This window comes from Zootoca vivipara, chromosome 2 (genome assembly GCF_965207765.1).
Source record: "Zootoca vivipara chromosome 2, rZooViv2.hap1.1, whole genome shotgun sequence".
Classification (NCBI taxonomy): Eukaryota; Metazoa; Chordata; class Lepidosauria; order Squamata; family Lacertidae; genus Zootoca; species Zootoca vivipara.
This window is the reverse complement of record NC_142584.1, coordinates 7,534,510-7,553,613: the sequence shown is the minus strand read 5'-3', so window position 1 is coordinate 7,553,613 and position 19,104 is coordinate 7,534,510. Positions and strand designations below refer to the sequence as shown.

The window sequence follows — 19,104 nt, the reverse complement described above, 5'->3', positions numbered from 1 at the left end:
TACACCCGCCCTTGGTAGCCCCAGATGCTTCCATAGGTTTTGATTTTCAAAATAAACAAAGCAAGTGACTGGTAACTCCTTCTGCACCACTTTGTTTGTGAACACTGGGAGAATTCATTTTAGTAATCTGGGTAGATCACAGCTTCATAAGCCTTGGTTTCTCAGAGCCACTACAAAGCAGGGAACTGCTATTTTGAGCCCCCTGAAGTGGCAAAATGTAAGACTCTCAGTGCTCTCTGAAAACAAGAAAACATTTTCCTCATTTATGTTCTACGGACATTATCATATTTTGATAATACTTGGCTTTGGGAAGGGGCAATAATTTATAGGTAGAGTACACACAGTGCTTGCAGAAACTCCCATGTTCTATCATTGACACCACAAATTAAAGGATTATGGGTAACAAATGGAAGGTGGTGTGGTTGTTGTTTAGTCGTTTAGTCGTGTCCGACTCTTCATGACCCCATGGACCAGAGCATGCCAGGCACTCCTGTCTTGCACTGCCTCCCGCAGTTTGGTCAAACTCATGTTCGTAGCTTCAAGAACACTGTCCAACCATCTCGTCCTCTGTCGTCTCCTTCTCCTAGTGCCCTCCATCTTTCCCAACATCAGGGTCTATTCCAGGGAGTCTTCTCTTCTCATGAGGTGGCCAAAGTATTGGAGCCTCAGCTTCAGGATCTGTCCTTCAAGTGAGCACTCAGGGCTGATTTCCTTCAGAATGGATAGGTTTGATCTTCTTGCAGTCCACGGGACTCTCAAGAGTCTCCTCCAGCACCATAATTCAAAAGCGTCAATTCAAAGGTGGTGTAGAAATACTTAAAAATAAAAAGACACATGAGGCCACCACCTTTCTGACGGTAAGCAGGTCTAGTGATTGGACAAGACACTGCCTCCTTCTTGGGATCTGGGACAGGATATAAATGTAATAAAATAAATTTGCACACTGGTACTCAGCACCAGGGTCAAGGTTTTTTTCCTGTTTTTCCCCCCTTACTGTTCCTATTGACTTGGATTGTATTGGTGTCCATCACTTTCAGGTGGGTGAAGTTTGAAGAAGATGTGGAAGATGGAGGAGAGCGTTGGAGTAAACCCTATGTTGCAACCCTCTCACTGCACAGTATCTTTGAGCTGAGGAGCTGCATCATCAACGGGATTGTCCTTCTGGATATGAACGCAAGCACCATGGAAGAAATTGCAGGTGCCAGTTAATGATGATTAAAAAGGAAAGGAACAGAGTCAGCTGAAGGCGGATTGGAGCCTGAGGGAGAAAAATCCAAATGGCACCCTCCTGCTTTGCATACAGCTGACCCCAATTTCACTGCCCTGCACCTTTTCTTAGTACAGTAGTGCAGTGGTCCTCAACCTTGGGCCTCCAGATGTTTTGAGACTACAATTCCCATCATCCCTGACCACTGATCCTGCTAGCTAGGGATCATGGGAGTTGTAGGCCAAAAACATCTGGAGGCCCAAGGTTGAGGACCACTGCAGTAGTGGGATGGCAATTAGAAGGATTTTTTTTGCCAGAGACCCTGGAGGACTGTCTCCAGTCAAACAGGCAGTACTGAGCCGTATATGGGCCATGGGTAAAAGGCAGCTTCATATATTCATAGAATCATAGAGTTGGAAGAGACCACAAGGGCCATCCGGTCCAACCCCCTGCCAAGCAGGAAACACCATCAAAGCATTCCTGACAGATGGCTGTCAAGCCTCCGCTTAAAGACCTCCAAAGAAGGAGACTCCACCACACTCCTTGGCAGCAAATTCCACTGCCGAACAGCTCTTACTGTCAGGAAGTTCTTCCTAATGTTTAGGTGGAATCTTCTTTCTTGTAGTTTGAATCCATTGCTCCATGTCCGCTTCTGTGGAGCAGCAGAAAACAACCTTTCTCCCTCCTCTATATGACATTCTTTTATATATTTGAACATGGCTATCATATCACCCCTTAACCTTCTCTTCTCCAGGCTAAACATACCCAGCTCCCTAAGCCGTTCCTCATAAGGCATCGTTTCCAGGCCTTTGACCATTTTGGTTGCCCTCTTCTGGACACATTCCATATTAGAGAAGGGCTAAAACCACACCATTTTGGCTTCCACAAACGGGGGCATAATTTTTGGGGTTGGGTGATGAAATTGTATGAATGGTTTCTGGGGGAGGGGGGTTATTGCCATGTCAACTAGAGACTTTCTCTTTCCAGGTTTTTTTGTAGTAAATAAATAAATAAATAAATAAATAAATAAATAAATAAATGCAAGGTGCACCAATGGTGACAGTCAGAGCAGAGATCAGGCTACAACCATGTTTCCCTGACAATACCTCTGGACTGGTGTGGCTTTTGTTGTGGCTGGAGCTCTGCTCTGGCTGCAGCTGTCATCACATGTAGCATTTTATTATTATTTTTGCAACATTGCTTAATTAGAGAGGGAGGGAGGGAGGGAGGGAAGTACAGAGAGAAAGAAGTGGTAAGTGTTCCACTCACCTGAAACTATTGCAACTATTTGGCTCTCCACCCCAAAATTTGCCAAAAGACCCCCCCAAACAGGAATGGTAATGGTAAATTCATGGGTGGTTTTTTGTTTTTTTTACTTAGGCCTAGTCTACATGTGTGGCCAGTTAAGTGTTACATGAGTGTAATTTCCTGATCTGGACCTTGTGCAGAGTATGAATCAATAAACACTCTGCCACAAGGAGTTCCAAAGTTTTACTGCGAACAGTCATTAAATTTGTTACAAAGAATTATTTCAAATATCAATCAACACATTGCTCTTAAACAACTAGCAATGCAGTCCAGTTTTCTTTCAGTTCTTACTTGTTAGTATAGTCCAATAACCACCGTATTTTTCTGTGAATTAGACGAGGTTGGCAGGAGCGCAACTTCCCCTGATGCAGCTGCACGCGGGGAACCATCTAGGGAGTGTTTCCTGCCCACAGCTGCGTGGGGGGTAACCACTTTGGGCCATCTCCCCTCATTTTCTTAAAATTGAGCCCTGAAAAATAGGGGCGGTCTTATAGATAGAAAAATAAGGTATTCTTTCTCTGGTTACAGAGAGAGATTCAGAAAAGCAAGCTACTTATTCAATATGCTTGTAGCTTCCAAGAGAGATCAGAATCAATTGACGTAACATTGAAACAAAGACCCTCTTAGTGCACCTTTTTGCACTTGTTACAGTTCTCTGTCAAACAGATATCCTGCAAATGCAAACCTCCACATATCATTTTAGACACATTAAATTCACATATTTTACATGGCCCTGATTAGACTTTGTCAGGTTGGCTTGCAACCTCAAGATTTTCTCTGAGTCTGAAAAAATGGTTATGGCTCTTCATGATTTTGTCATGGATGTTACAAGTGGAACACACTTTCCAGAAAAAATATGTGCGTGTTTGTGTGTTGCGTGCTATGTATTTCTACTAAACTGTGCTTAAAATTATTATTTTTTAAAAAAAATGCAAATGTTTCGCTAGCTTTCATGACAATGACTTTTTTTTTTTTAAAAAAAAAATACCATCAAACCTGACCTCACACCATCGGTAGCCTTGTGAGACTTTCCCATTAAGGAGTTGATTAAGATATTATTGCCAAAGCCCCAGTTTGTTATGGGAAATGCTATCTTTGTTTGCTGTAACAGACTCTAGTCATCCTCTGCAGGAAAGTACATACACTTGTGAGTGATGGAGAAACTGCCCCGAGCTGTTAAAATCTGCATCTTTTGGAACTCTGATTGAACTTCCAGCTTACACGGCTGCCTGGAAAACAGAAAAGTTGCTGGAGACATTTTTTTAGCATTCATTTTCAGAGGCAGTTGCTCTTTTGCCTGATAACCAAAGTAATGTGTTAATGGAAGAGTTAGTGGAAGAGTCAATGGAGCTTTCTTTATTTTTTCCTTCCAGGAAAGTAGCTTTGTAGAAATGGGCTCTAAATTGACAAGATTCCATTCAAACCCCCTGGTATCTGATGATTCTTAGCACATTTCCTTCCCACAAGTGTTACCAATAACAGTCAATTATGCAAGAGGCATTGTGCTGCAGATTGCTTATAATTTGATTAGATGCGCAGAGAAATAAAACTGACTCAGATTGTGGAAGTGAACTGCATTATCTTGAAAGGGGCTGCAGATGCATTATTTAGACAGTGCTTTAGCATTTCAGCAAAGCTTATTAACTGAAGGAAAAAGGCCTGCTTTCTCTGCAGAGACAAGAGGGGTTGTCTACACTGCAGCCTTCTGCATCACATACCTGCACATGGACTTGGTTTCTGTGGCTTCACATCTGGCATATACAGGTGAAACTCAGAAAATTAGAATATCGTCGAAAAGTGCATTTATTTCAGTAACGGAACTTAAACGGTGAAACCAATATATGAGATAGATGCATGACATGCAAAGCAAGATATGTCAAGCCTTTATTTGTTGTAATTGTAATTATTTGTCATTAGGCGGGTCAATTATAAATGGAATGTAATTAATGAAATGTAATAGCGATGTTTATTTTTGTATTATTGTAACTCTTTGTTTTATTACTGTGGAATTTCCAAAAGAAAGCATTTGTAAAAATTAAGAAAAAAATAAAAAATAATAAGTTGCATTACTGAAATAAATGCACTTTTTGACGATCTTCTAATTTTCCGAGTTTCACCGGTATATGTTTTAGAGAGCCAAGGAATTTAAAGTACTCTGCTTATAGAGAAGAGGAATAGCTTGTGCTTGAGTGATGTTTTTCTGGCTTTGTTGGCACATAGGAACACAGAGTCAGACCATGGGCCCATTTAGCTCAGTATTGTCTGCACTGACTGGCAGCAGCTGTCCAGGGTTTTAGGCAGGTGTCTTTGCTAGCCTTACCTGAAGCTGCCAGGAATTGAACATGGGAGCCACTGAGCTATGACCCTTCACTGTTTTATCTTCAGCATTATCGGGGAAAAGATTACATGCCTGCCACCCTTGGAGGGTGGAAATGAATATCCCACACAATAGCTGTTAAAGCACAGAGACTGTCATAGGCCATGAATTAAGGCAATTTATTGGTAACCTCCAGGAAATTCAGGGTAGAGAGCAGCTAGTGCTGAACTAACCTGATGACTGGATGGTAAGAATGGATGCCACTCCCCACAGTCCGGAGCTCTCACATCCTTAAGCACCTACAACATAATTACTACCAGTCTGTTCTAACTCAGGAACATAGGATCCTGCCTTATACTGTGTCAGACCACAGGCCCTCTGGGGTTTCTGACAGGGGTCTCTCCCAAACTCCACCTGGGGATGGCGGGGATTGAACCTGGGACCGTCTGCATGGGAACCAGATGTTCTGCCATTGTGCCATGGCCTTTCCCCTCAAGTCCCCTTACAAGTTGTTCCTGTAGCTCAGTGGTAGATCACTGGTCTTGGGTTGATTCCCTGTAATCTCTGGAAAGAGGAAAGGACTTTCAACTCCCATAATTCCTGGCTGAGACTAATTGGGAGTTGGGAGTCCAACAATGAATGGCGGGCCACAGGTTCCTTACCTCTGATGCAGGGAATACTGGAAGTCAGGGCTAAGAAAGGTCTCTGTTCAGGACCATGGAGAGCTGCTCTCTCTATTCAGGCTCACTAGATGGTCTTGGGTTCAGTGGAGCAGTGGTCTATGAACATAAGGCTGCACATTCTATGCTTTATTTCTTACACTTAAAAATCTCATGAAAATTGCACAGAACCCCCCACCCATCCCCTACTCTCATGCAACATCCCTTAGTCTCCCATCCAGTCCCATCTTGTCATTCCTCTGGTTGTATTTTGCTTTTCATGCTGGCTCTAGGGCCAGCAATAGTTATTTTACCTTTCTTGCTTTAGATGGGTTTTTGAAAAGGTCTGGAGTAGGGTTGCTGTTGGCCATTAGTAATGATAGCTAAACGGAACCTCCACATTTAGAGGCAGTCTCTCTCTGCATACCACATGCTGGCAACAGAGAAGAGGAATGGCTTGCTTGTGAGTTTCTTACATATATCTGGCTCCACTTAAAAACAGTGAGACAAACCCAGTGGAACTGGGTGTGATCCGGTAAGGGTATTTTTGACAAAATCGTGCCTAAGGCCAAAATTGTGTATAGTCAAAATCCATTGGGTTCAATGGCGGGTGGGATTCAACCCCCCAGAACCCCACCCCCTTTCCACCCCCTTTTAAATGATTTTTTTTGCCACACACATAAAACTGAATGTGCACTAGTTAAATGCATGTAAGTGGAGAACTTACTGTATTGGGATTGCAGCTGATGGGAGAGTGCAAGCCTCTTCTTCATTTTTGCAATCCTGATGATATTTGGGCCTCCTGAGCTGCTGTTCACATTGGAAGGAAAACTCTCATTGGCTCTCGCACTACCAGCTGCAACTGGTCTGACAGCTGTGACCATTCCTGGACCAAGAAAGCTTGGCTGCAGTAGTTCATACTAATTCAAGACTGGATTACTGCAGTGCTGTCAAGCGTGGGAGTTCCCCTCTCCCTTCAGTAGCTTATAGATAAGAACTAATGAGAAGATGATAGTTTTATAGTCCTTCCATTACAGCATCATGTTGCAAGCACAAACAGACAACTCTCTGCAAGGAGATCAGCTGCTTACTCTGAATCCCCCTTCTGACTTCCGCAGCAAGGGGCGCGCCAATGGGAAGTTCCTCCCCCTCTTTGCCTCCTTTGTTCTCTGATATGTTTGGACCTCGGAATCCATGGGGAGGGGGGTTCCCCCACACTCTCTGTTGATGTGTCTCCCAGCTGCCCCCTCCCTTCTGGATCTGTTATCATTATCTTGTAGCTGGGTAAAAAGGTAAAGGTAAAGGACCCCTGACAGTTAAGTCCAGTCGCGAATGACTCTGGGGTTGGGGCACTCATCTCGCTTTACTGGCCGAGGGAGCCAATGTACAGCTTCCAGGTCATGTGGCCAGCATGACTAAGCCGCTTCTGGCGAACCAGAGCAGTGCACGGAAATGCCGTTTACCTTCCCTATTTATCTACTTGCACTTTGACGTGCTTTCAAACTGCTAGGTTGGCAGGAGCTGGGACCGGACAACGGGAGCTCACCCCGTCGCAGGGATTCGAACCGCCAACCTTCTGATTGGCAAGCCCGAGGCTCAGTGGTTTAGACCACAATGCCACCCGTGTAGCTGGGTAACTCCTCCTTAATCTGTTTAGCTTCCGTGTCTGCCTCTCTGCTTCTGAAAACACTAGAGGCGCCCCCCCAATATCCCCCCCCTCTTCTGAGAGGAGCTGAGCTGCCTGCGACTGCATCCCCCAATCTTCAGATCCAGACCATTCCCTGACAAATGCGCTGTATGTGGGGCTTCCCTTGAGCTTGATCTGGAAGCTGCAGTTAGTGCAAAATGCTGTGGCACAATTGGTGACAGGAGTGAGACCTTGTCAGACCTGTGCTGAGAGGTCTGCATTGGTTGCCAATATGCTATTGGATCAAATTAAAGGTGTTATTATTAGTAAATAAAGTCCTTAACCACTTGGAACCAGTTTACACACCAGATCGCCTTAACTCATATGACCGCTCAGCCACTTCAGTCTGTGGAACTGGCATTTGTAAGAAACCAGTCTTTAAGTGTGGCAGCATCTACACTTTGAAACTCCCTGCCTATTGACACTAGGAAAGTTCATTGCACTCTTTCGGGCACCTGCTAAAAACATTTTTCTTTAGACAAGCCTAATCAGACTTGCAGAATGTTGATGTCTGCTTTAACCTGTATTTATTTGACTGCCATTAAAAAAAATGTTTTCAATGGATGTTTATAACTGTTTTCACTGTGAATTTTATTGTTTATTGTCTTTGTTAAACTTCTTTGAGATTATATATATATATATATATATATATATATATATATATATATATGTATATATGTGTGTGTATACACACACACACACACACACACACACACACACACACACAGTGGTGCCTTGCTTAACAAATGCCCTGCTTAACAAAATTTCCGCTTAACGAAAGGATTTTTTGAGCAGAGGTTGCCTCGCTAGACGAATTCATTTTATGAAAAATTCATCTAGCGAATCGCGGTTTCCCATAGGAATGCATTGAAATTCAATTAATGCGTTCCTATGGGCAAAATGAATAAATAAATAAAAATTCAATGCATTCCTATGGGATTCGCTAGACGAATTTTCCGTTATAAGAAAAGACCCGTGGAACGAATTAAATTCGTCTAGCGAGGCACCACTGTTTATATAAAACAATCAAGTGGTTTATAAATTTTATGAATTGCAATAAATGAATGGTGCTAAAAATTTGAATGACTTGGAGGTTCTCCCTTTCAGACATGGTTCTGGATAACTATGAACCTTCTGAGGAGCTTGATAAGAACACCCGTAAAAAAGTCTGGGACGCCCTTTTGAGGAATCATTACCATCAGAATGGAAAGAAGAAGAACATCCTCCCAATTGTCCGCTCTTTTGCTGATGTCTCCCAGAAAAAAACTGAACCTCCCTCGACAGATAAAGCAGGTGAGAGAGTCCCTGGAGGTTTGTACTGTCTGGTTGAATTGGCACAGTAACCTGTGCATCTCCTATCATGCCTCCTTAGCATCAAGCCAGTCTTCTCAGTGCCACCTTTCTTCTGTTAATGGTTCCCAGGAGGTCTGGCATCCAGACACAGACCTGCTTAGCTTTAGCAAGTTGGTGTGCTTGTTTGCCTTCAGGTGATACTTTGGGACCCTTATTCTGGCTAAGATGTCCTCCAGCACTAAAAAGGTAAAGGACCTCTGACAGTTAAGTCCAGTCGCGAACGACGCTGGGGTTGTGACACTCATCACGCTTTACTGGCTGAGGGAGGCAACGTTTGTCCACAGACAGTTTTGCTGGGTCATGTGGGCAGCATGGCAAAACCAGAGCAGTGCATGGAAACGCCATTTACCTTCCCGCCGGAGTGGGACCTATTTTTCTACCTGCACTTTGACGTGCTTTCGAACTGCTAGGTTGGCAGGAGCTGGGACCGAGCAACGGGAGCTCACCTCGTCGCGGGGATTCGAACCGCCAACCTTCCGATTGGCAAGCCCAAGGCTCAGTGGTTTACACCACAGTGCCACCCACATCCCTACCCTCCAACACTAAGGTAAAGGTAAAGGGACCCCTGACCATTAGGTCCAGTCGTGACCGACTCTGGGGTTGCACGCTCATCTCGCATTATTGGCTGAGGGAGCCGGCGTATATCTTCCAGGTCACGTGGCCAGCATGACAAAGCCACTTCTGGCAAACCAGAGCAGCACATGGAAACGCCGTTTACCTTCCCGCTGTAGCGGTTCCTATTTATCTACTTGCATTTTGACGTGCTTTTGAACTGCTAGGTTGGCAGGAGCTGGGACCAAGCAACGGGAGCTCACCCCGTCACAGGGATTCGAACCGCCGACCTTCTGATCAGCAAGCCCTAGGCTCAGTGGTTTAGCCCACAGCACCACCCGCATCCCTACCCTCCAACACTACCTGGGTTCTAATATTAAAGGGCACTAGGGAGGTCACTAGGGAGGTCAATGACTCATTTGGGCAATACTCACTGCCCCCCTCCCCCCAACTAACCTAGCACATGGTGCAGAAGTGAGTGCATACACAACTCTCCTCCTGACACCTACTGCACTGCCTCTGCTGTCGTTGCTTGAAAGTGCAGAGACTGATCATCTGATCTAATCCTGCATATTGTGTGCAAATTGCGTAAGTGAAAATCAGCCTTCTGATTTGCATGAGAGCGGGATTAAATCAGACGATCGGTTCCAAGTGTTCAGGCAGAGAAGGGGACAACATACAAAGTGGCAAGGAAGGAGCTATGCGCACTGGTTTCCTTCTGTACATTGGGTTGGTGGGATTGTTGTCCAAACTGGTGTTGGCACTAACTTGCCTTATACACCCTGTCAATATCTATGGTCTGTGGGAGAGCGTCTCCTGCAAATGCCAGAGAACTCAGAAGCCCACTCTGGTGTGGCTGTCCCTGTTCTGTGCTTCATGGAAATAGATGAAAACATTTTTGTTCCAACATGCCACCCTGAGTCAATAAATGGGTCTTTTCCACAAGAGTCCACTTGCTGTAGTTTTGGTCTTGTTTAGGTCTTGTTTTAAAATGTGTTTACTGTTCTTGTGTTTTTAACTGTTTTTATCTACTTTATGGGTAAATTGCATCAAGGATGGTGGTTTAGAATAATAGTAATTACAGTAGCAATCCTCTTTTTTATTTTAATTTTTAATTTGCTTTTTTGTTGATATACTGAGGAAAAAAGGAAGAAAAGCAAAAATACAAATGAAAATAACAATGAAATTATTTACAAAACAAGTCCCATGGACTGCAAGAAGATCAAACCTATCCATTCTGAAGGGAATCAGCCCTGAGTGATCACTGGAAGGACAGATCGTGAAGCTGAGGCTCTAATACTTTGGCCACCTCACGAGAAGAGAAGACTCCCTGGAAAAGACCGAGAAGGGGACGACAGAGGACAAGATGGTTGGACAGTGTTCTCGAAGCTACGAATATGACTTTGACCAAACTGCGGGAGGCAGTGGAAGACAGGAGTGCCTGGCGTGCTATGGTCCATGGGGTCACGAAGAGTCGGACATGACTGAACGACTAAACAACAACAACAAAGCAAGATTTGGTCTTTGAACTACAGGCCCGACCTCCCGTCTATTCCTTACTTCAATTATATATTACTTGTTGCCAATACAGCCTTTAACCTAATATAACTAATCCTCAATTTGTCTTGGGTCTCATGTCTTTCTTAAAGCTACTACTGAAATTATTCAAATGCTGCAACAGAGTTTAAACTGCTATAATTATTTTTCAAATATACTTTATAGACCTCCCATTTTGAGACAAATTCCTGTTTTGGTTTATTCTTTATTTTTTCTGATAGACTATCTAACTCGGCATATTCTTTCAATTTTGAGTCCTTTCATGAATACAGGGGATTTTATCACTTTTCCATTTCGCAGCAATAAGAACTCTTGCTGCAACTGTAGCGTATAAAAAGATACCCTTCATTTTTTTCAGAGTAGCAATACTCTTAATGAAGAAGCTCCGTCCACATAAAATTGGGTATGTGGATGAAAACAAATGCTTCATGTGATTTGTGCTGACAGAGGGGTGTGTGTGTGTGTGTGTGTGTGTGTGATTTCATGCATATAAATGTGCACTTGGTGAAAATATATCTATAGACAGTGATATTCTGAAACTAACCATTAACATACAATTTCATCTAGAATTATTTCTCTTCATATCTTCCTAGGAGTGAGCTCACCAAGTGCCCCACCTCCTCCAGGCTTGGACGCAAAAAATGGAATAATCCATGATATTACCCCAACAGACTTAACTAAGGTGCAATCTTCTTTGCTCATCTATTCAACTTAAACACTGTCATTTGACTCTCAGTTTACCTATGTTGGTAATAAGATATATAAATCCCCCAATAAGATTCAGTTCAAAATTAAAATAATAAAATTGTGTTGTTTGGATTGCAGAAGAATCTTTTTTTTTTAAAAAGAGAGCAGTGTGATAACATGTACCCCTAGGGATATGCAAAACAGTTTCAAAGGGTACACAGATTTTTATATTTTTAATTTATCATAGTAGAAGGTAAAGGGACCCCTGACCATTAGGTCCAGTCGTGGACGACTCAGGGGTTGTGGCGCTCATCTCGCATTATTGGCCGAGGGAGCCGGCGTACAGCTTCCAGGTCATGTGGCCAGCATGACAAAGCCGCTTCTGGCGAACCAGAGCAGCACACGGAAACGCCGTTTACCTTCCCACCGGAGCGGTACCTATTTATCTACTTGCACTTTGATGTGCTTTCGAACTGCTAGGTTGGCAGGAGCAGGGACCGAGCAATGGGAGCTCACCCCGTCACAGGGATTCGAACCACCGACCCTCTGATCGGCAAGCCCCTAGGCTTTGTGGTTTAACCCACAGCGCCACCCGCGTACCTTATTTATCATAGTAGAACTGTTATATTGTATTATATATAATAAAGCAATACCATATATTGCTGTAGAGCAGGCATGGCCAAAGCTGGCCCTCCAGATGTTTTGAGACTACAATTCCCATCATCCCTGACCACTGGTCCTGTTAGCTAGGGATCATGGGAGTTGTAGTCCCTAAACATCTGGAGGGCCAAGTTTGGCCATGCCTGCTGCAGAGGTATGTAGAGTAGAACTGTAAAAGCAAATTGCTACCCAGGAGCAGATGGCCATTATAGACTGTCTCTTGCTACATTATTGACACATAGTCCTGGTCCATAGTGTTTAAATTCGTATGGTGCATGTGCAGCTGTACACTTATGGTGTGGGCATTTTCATGGGAGAGACAATAGGTGAGAAAAGGGTTGAAGACTCCTCACTGTTTGCCGGTTCTTCCCTGCAATTCCTGCCCCTGTTTTACTATGACAAGCGGACTCAGGTTTTCCTTGCAAGAAATAGCTCTACCTTCTCACACTGTTCTGAGTGTGTCCAGACAGATCTTGCTGTTCTTGATCAATTGTGGAGTGGCCAAGAATTGCTGTTCTTGGCCAGTGTGGAATGGTCAGTTAGGTAAAGGCAGGCAGATCTCTGGTTTCCTGTAACAGGAATGTTTATTAAGGTGGCTAGATTGGCCTCTATTAGGGCCAGGGCCTTTTCAGTATTGGCCCCAACTTGGTGGAATGCTCTTTCACAGGAGACCAGGGCCCTGCGGGATTTGTCATCTTTCCGCAGGGCCTGCAAGACAGAGCTGTTCCGCCTGGCCTTTGGGCTGCACTTAGTCTGACCCCTGTGTTTTCCTCCCTCATGGCTTGGATTTATGGACTACTTAAAATCAGGCTGCATTTTAAATTTTAATACTGTATTTTAATCTGTATTTTAATTAATTGCTTTTTATGTTTTATTGCAATTTTATTGGTGTGAGCCGCCCTGAGCCCAGTTTTGACTAGGCAGGGTGGGGTATAAATAAAAATTTATTACTATTACTATTATTATTATTATTATTATTATTATTATTATTGAAGGAGCAATTGCTTGTTTTTTAATGAATACATTTGATGTAAAGTCTGGATGGCTTATCTCATGGGTAGGCACACTTAGGCCCAGGGGCCGGATCCAGCCCAATCGCTTTCTAAATCCAGCCTGCGGACGGTCCGGGAATCCGCGTGTTTTTACATGAGTAGAATGTGTCCTTTTATTTAAAATGCTTCTCTGGGTTATTTGTGGGGCATAGGAATTTGTTCATTTCCCTCGCCAAAAAATATAGTCCGGCCGCCCACAAGGTCTGAGGGACAGTGGAACGGCCCCCTGCTGAAAAAGTTTGCTGACTCCTGGCTCATCTGATCCCTTGCTACCCTGCAAAAAAGAAAAAAGTCAAAGTCTGTGAAGAGGGAGTATCCCCAAAATTATGTATGAAAAGGAGGAGTAATCACAACAATACAAACACAACACATACGCTAATAGTTAGTAGAGAATATATAATAGAATAATGATATCATTCAAATTATAGGAATAAGCCAATCAAAGTTCATCTATACAATATAACAGAGTGGTAGCGAGAACCGTCAACCGTGTGTTCAAAACAGATGTCTAAGGACAGTCTCACAATAGTCTTTCAAAAGTTTCAATGGAAGACATATTGATAGACTTTACTTTTGAAACTTTTGAGATGTCTTCTGCTATACCTATAATTTGAACGATATCATTATTCTATTATATATTCTCTACTAGCTATTAGCCTACATTTTGTGTTTGTATTATTGTGATTGGTTCTTATTGCAACACAGGGGTTTGTTTTGGGTGAAAATGCTTGTCTGGGTGGGCGAAAATGCTTGTCAAATTGTATCTCAGCCCTAGAAATTATGCCCTGTTCTTTGGTATTAGGCAGAGCTTCATTTTATGAAGAAGATTCCCACTGGAGCAGAAGCCTCAAATGTTCTGGTGGGAGAGCTGGATTTTCTTTCTCGGCCTTTTATTGCCTTTGTGCGCTTATCACCAGCCGTTCTTCTCCCAGGCATGACTGAAGTTCCTCTTCCTACCAGGTAAGAGTTGTTGTTACTGTTGTTTTGTTGGTGTTTTAGGAACAACAACAACAACAACAACAACAACAATTTGTGATAATGAGAACTTGTATACTTGCCTGAAATTTGCCCAGCTGTCATTTGCATTTTTATTTTTTGCAGAATTTGGAATATTGTGCTTAATTATTATTATTTGTCTATGATGGGGGTGGGTGGGAGGCAGACCGAGATTTGAGGGCAGGCATTGATATTAACAACCCCTTTATCATTGGGGAAAGGTTCCAAACTTCTGATTGAGGGACTGACCAAGTTTCCTAAACGATATTCTATCTATCTATCCATCTATCACTGTGCCATACAGAGCGTGCTCACGTATGGTTTATGTGTGTGGTACGGAAGCTGTACTTCTCAGGACAGAGCAGGGCTGTGCAGAATTAGTAAAACAGCAGAGAGCATTATTGGCTGCTCACTCTCCACCTTAGAACAAATCTACACCACCAGGTGCCATAGAAAAACACTAGACATATCAAGAGATCCAACGCACCCTGGTCACCATTTCTTTGCGCTCCTGCCATCGGGACGGAGATATAGAACAATGCAGGCAAGAACGAGCTGGTCTCAGGAACAGTTTCTTCTCTAGAGCGATTTTGGCCTTAAATGGAAAGCCTGGAATTTGAAGTCATCTTATTTTACTTGTTATTTTGTATTATATTTACTGTTTTTAATTAGGTTTTGTAATTTTGGATTATGCGGAATGCTTTATCTGAGTGGATGTAGCAACCAAGTAATTCCGTTGTTCCCGCAAGGGGACAATGACAATAAAGATATCTTATCTTATCTGATATCTGCCTTTCCACACTTTGAGCTAAAATTGTCAATCATTTTCCCCCTGCTTTTCTTCGAATTAGGATAATAGAAACTTGAGTAACCCCCCCCAAAAAACCCCCAAGCCAAAAAAGAGAGTAGAAAGCAAGCATTTCTACAAAGCAGAAAACCTATATAAAGCAAGCATTTATGTTTTGTAGAGATATGATATATTCGGAAACCAGAGGTTTTGGGTGCTTGTACTTGGGAGATTGAAAATGTATATATTGATAATGCTCTCTATTTACTCCAGGATATAACATTTGCTGCATAAAGTGTGGAGATGGTCTTCCTCTGGGGAACTGACCCAAATTAATAATTTAGGAACCTCTAGGCTAGTGAGTAGGGAAATCCGGTATGTTCCTTCCCTTCTGTTCCCGCTTGATATGTTTCATGCCACCGCCATTGAAACCATTGTCATAGGAAGAAGGTGCATTGCCTGAATTGCAAGAGAGGTTGGTGTTAGCTCCCAGCCCAACTTCCCCAAAATGAATGAGGGCCAAAGGAAGCTTGCAAGCATGATCTAGCCCCAGCTGACTGGGGCTGGAAGGAAAGTGAGCCTGACATTTCAGCTTGGTGCCCCAATGGGTTGGAGAGGGAACTTGACTCTGACGTTGTTTATCTGGGATCCCAGCCCTCTCCTCACTGTGATCATTAAACTGCATCACAGCATCATTGATGTAGGTGGTGGGGAAGTCATGGAAGACAGGCTTCATCTGAGCCCACTTTCTCTTCCCATACTTATGAAATACTTGGCTTAAAGCAGGCATCCCCAAACTCGGTCCTCCAGCTGTTTTGAGACTACAACTCCCACCATCCCTAGCTAACAGGACCAGTGGTCAGGGCTGATGGGAACTGTAGTCCCAAAACAGCTGGTGGGCCGAGTTTGGGGATGCCAGCCTTAAAGGAATGTTAACTTCTCAAAGCCTTAAAAAACGTCTGCCCCATTTCCCCCCTCTCTCCCTAGGTTCCTGTTTATCTTGCTGGGTCCATTAGGGAAAGGACAACAGTATCATGAGATTGGAAGGTCAATGGCTACCCTCATGACTGATGAGGTACAGTAAAATACAAAATATATTTTCACCTCTTTTGTTTGCATTGCTTTGCCTTTCTGCCACAATTCAAGCTTCAGGAAGAAGGTCACAATGATAAGAAAATGGGAATGCAAAACTGTTGGTAGAAATAAGAGACATTTTGCTTAGGCTGCTACCCATTTTGTGAAATTCAACTTTTAAAGCAATAAAGAAGCAGAAACATCAACATTATACATTAGAATAAACTATATGAGCATTGTTTGGGACATATTATTGAAAGCATATAATACTGCAATGGTCATCCGACCCATTCTATATTCAACCACACTCTTTTTTGAGGTAGAAGCCTTTATACCCCAACAGCCTGCATATTGCTCCCACTTACAAGCTAATACAATGAAAAATATATTGCTACCTATTTTTCAGGACAAACAAACCAATAGCTGAGATTGCAAATTATTTGTCTGGCAAAACATCATGCAAATTCCATATGGCTTTGTTGTTGTTGTTGTTGTTGTTGTTGTTGTTGTTGTTGTTGTATATAATGTAACAGATTGATGGCTTTGTCTTGATCTCCTGTCTGCAGATTTTCCATGATGTTGCTTATAAAGCTAGGGACCGTAACGACCTTTTAGCTGGGATTGATGAATTTCTAGATCAGGCGACAGTGCTACCACCTGGAGAATGGGATCCATCAATTAGAATTGAGCCACCAAAAAATCTCCCTTCCCAGGTAAATGACTTTCTTCTTCGGTACACTGGAACACAATGGCTGTGTTTTGGGAAGCAATGTCCTTGTACTCCGTAGGTTGGTTCCTTGATTAGGTGGACAGTGTTAATAGTGTAATCAAAACTATGTTACATTTTAAGGCTTTCCACCTGTTTGTCCACACTAGGGCCCTAAAGGAGAGTCTGTTCAGCCTTTTTCAAACATTGACCTATAGGGGAAATGCCTATTTGTTGTCTCTCATATGCTATTGCACATGATGTACAGGATTTGGCTTTTGGCATATTTGGTATACTGACCCAGGTGGCACTGTGGTTAAACCACTGAGCCTAGGGCTTGCTGATCAGAAGGTCGGCGGTTCGAATCCCCGCGACGGGGTGAGCTCCTGTTGCTTGGTCCCAGCTCCTGCCAACCTAGCAGTTCGAAAGCACGTCAAAATGCAAGTAGATAAATAGGAACCGCTACAGTGGGAAGGTAAACGGCATTTCCATGTGCTGCTCTGGTTTGCCAGAAGCGGCTTTGTCATGCTGGCCACATGACCTGGAAGCTATACGCCGGCTCCCTCGGCCAATAATGCGAGATGAGCGTGCAAACCCAGAGTCGGTCATGACTGGACCTAATGGTCAGGGGTCCCTTTACCTTTACCTTACCTATATTTGTTATAAACATCACTTTTTGAGAGTTTGTCCAATGGAAACGAATGGCTTGCTGCAGGCTGCAACAAAAGGGAAATTGTATGGGTGGGGCTTTTTTTCTGTCCACCATGAACTGAAATAATTGAGAGCATCTGGCTTTGTCTAACCCTTTTGTCTGGAAGGAGTTATACTATCTGTGACCTGCCAAGCTGAATGCAGCTCACCAGCCATGTAGCCTGTTGGAGGCTCAATAATCTTCTTCTTCTTCTTCTTCTTCTTCTTCTTCTTCTTCTTCTTCTTCTTCTTCTTCTTCTTCTTCTTCTTCTTCTTCTTCTTCTTCTCCTTCTCCTTCTCCTTCTCCTTCTCCTTCTCCTTCTCCTTCTCCTTCTCCTTCTCCTTCTCCTCCTCCTTCTCCTCCTCCTCCTCCTCCTCCTCCTCCTCCTCCTCCTCCTCCTCCTCCTCCTCCTCCTCCTCCTCCTCCTCCTCCTCCTCCTCCTCCTCTGACTGTCTAGACTGCTAATGCCCTTGTCAGAACAGAATACATTGAGTTGAGTTGGAGTGTTCACATATTGTGGTGGAAGAATGTGGCCGACTTGGCTCATATTTGTAGTCTGTTGTTGCAAATTTGTGACTCTATCACCCAAATATATCTTCAGATGATTTCAATCCTTCTCCCTTGCTGCCCCTTTTGCCTAGAACTCCATCTCATTTCCTTCTTTCAAATTCCATCTCAAACCACCTTGATTCCCACCTTCTTACAGAAATTATGGGCAAAGATAATGAACCCGTTCGGTGATTGCTTCAGTGCCAGGACAGAGGACAGCCTGCCATAAATATAGCATACCTTCTGAAATATACTCGGAGTCAAGAGTGAATTTCATGCTCTTTATTCAGCTCATAGTCATCAAGGAGGAGAAGAGAAGACGAATGGCTCTTTTCCCAAAACCATCTGCTTATATACATTATTTACACAATGGGCCTTGCGTGATTGGCTACTTCAGGGCTACACCTGTGGGCCAATTATATTGTGGATTGACTTCTGCCTGCAGCCTGATTGGCTGCTCCTACAGGCCAATCAGGTAGCAGATTCGCTTCTGCCAGCCGCCTGATTGGCTGCTCCAGCAGGCCAATCAGGTTGCGGATTCACTTCCACCTGGAGTTGGATTGGGTAGCTCCCGCTGATTCTGAATCCTATTGTTCTAGGATTCAGCTCAGTACATAACACCCCTCCCCTCTAAGTTCCAGTCCTGCCCGGGAAGTTGCATTTGTAGTCCCCAAGGTCTGCTGGCCGCCTCCGTGTGCGTTGTGGCCTGGGGTGTTCCTTGGTCAGGGGTTCTGGTTTTGGCTCGTGTTCCGAGGCTGCTGGCTGTGCCGGGGCTGTCTGGTCTGGCGCCACTGAACCACTAGGTTGTGGCTCTGGTTCCGGTGTCCTTCCAGCCTCGGGGCGCCCCTCTGTGCCTACTGCTTCTGCTTCCCCTGCCCACCCCTCTCGCTCTACAGGCCTCACTGCCCTGCTGTCCCCTTGGGACCCCTCTGTCCCGCTCTCCTCCCGGGTTCCTCCTGGGAATCGTCGCCGTAGCTGGTCGCAGTGGCGGCGCCAACATTGCCCCCCTTCCGTTAGTACCTCGTACGACACGGGACCGGTCACCTTGGTGACTGTGGCGGGTACCCATGCTGGGCCTGCCCCAAAATTCTTTGCGTACACTGCGTCCTGGGCCACAAATGTCCGGGGGTTCCTGCCTTTCCCCACCACTACCTCATCCTGAGCTCTGTCGGGGTGAAGTCGGTCCAGTCTAGTTGCAAGGCGCCGGCCCATTAGTAGTTCAGCTGGGCTCCGGCCCGTCGTTGTGCTTGGGGTGCTGTGCT

At 44.1% G+C, this 19,104-nt stretch overlaps 1 protein-coding gene across 1 annotated transcript in view; it reads left to right on the top strand.

Annotated features, from left to right (window-relative positions):
* Positions 1 to 19,104, top strand: part of SLC4A8 (solute carrier family 4 member 8) — an 80,822-nt gene that overhangs the window by 24,353 nt on the left and 37,365 nt on the right. Inside the window, exons 5-10 of the mRNA XM_060271068.2 lie at positions 1,038 to 1,198; positions 8,286 to 8,471; positions 11,234 to 11,322; positions 13,842 to 13,999; positions 15,810 to 15,897; positions 16,463 to 16,609. Of these exons, the coding sequence (XP_060127051.1) occupies positions 1,038 to 1,198; positions 8,286 to 8,471; positions 11,234 to 11,322; positions 13,842 to 13,999; positions 15,810 to 15,897; positions 16,463 to 16,609 (829 nt within the window). The remainder of the gene's footprint in view (positions 1 to 1,037; positions 1,199 to 8,285; positions 8,472 to 11,233; positions 11,323 to 13,841; positions 14,000 to 15,809; positions 15,898 to 16,462; positions 16,610 to 19,104) is intronic.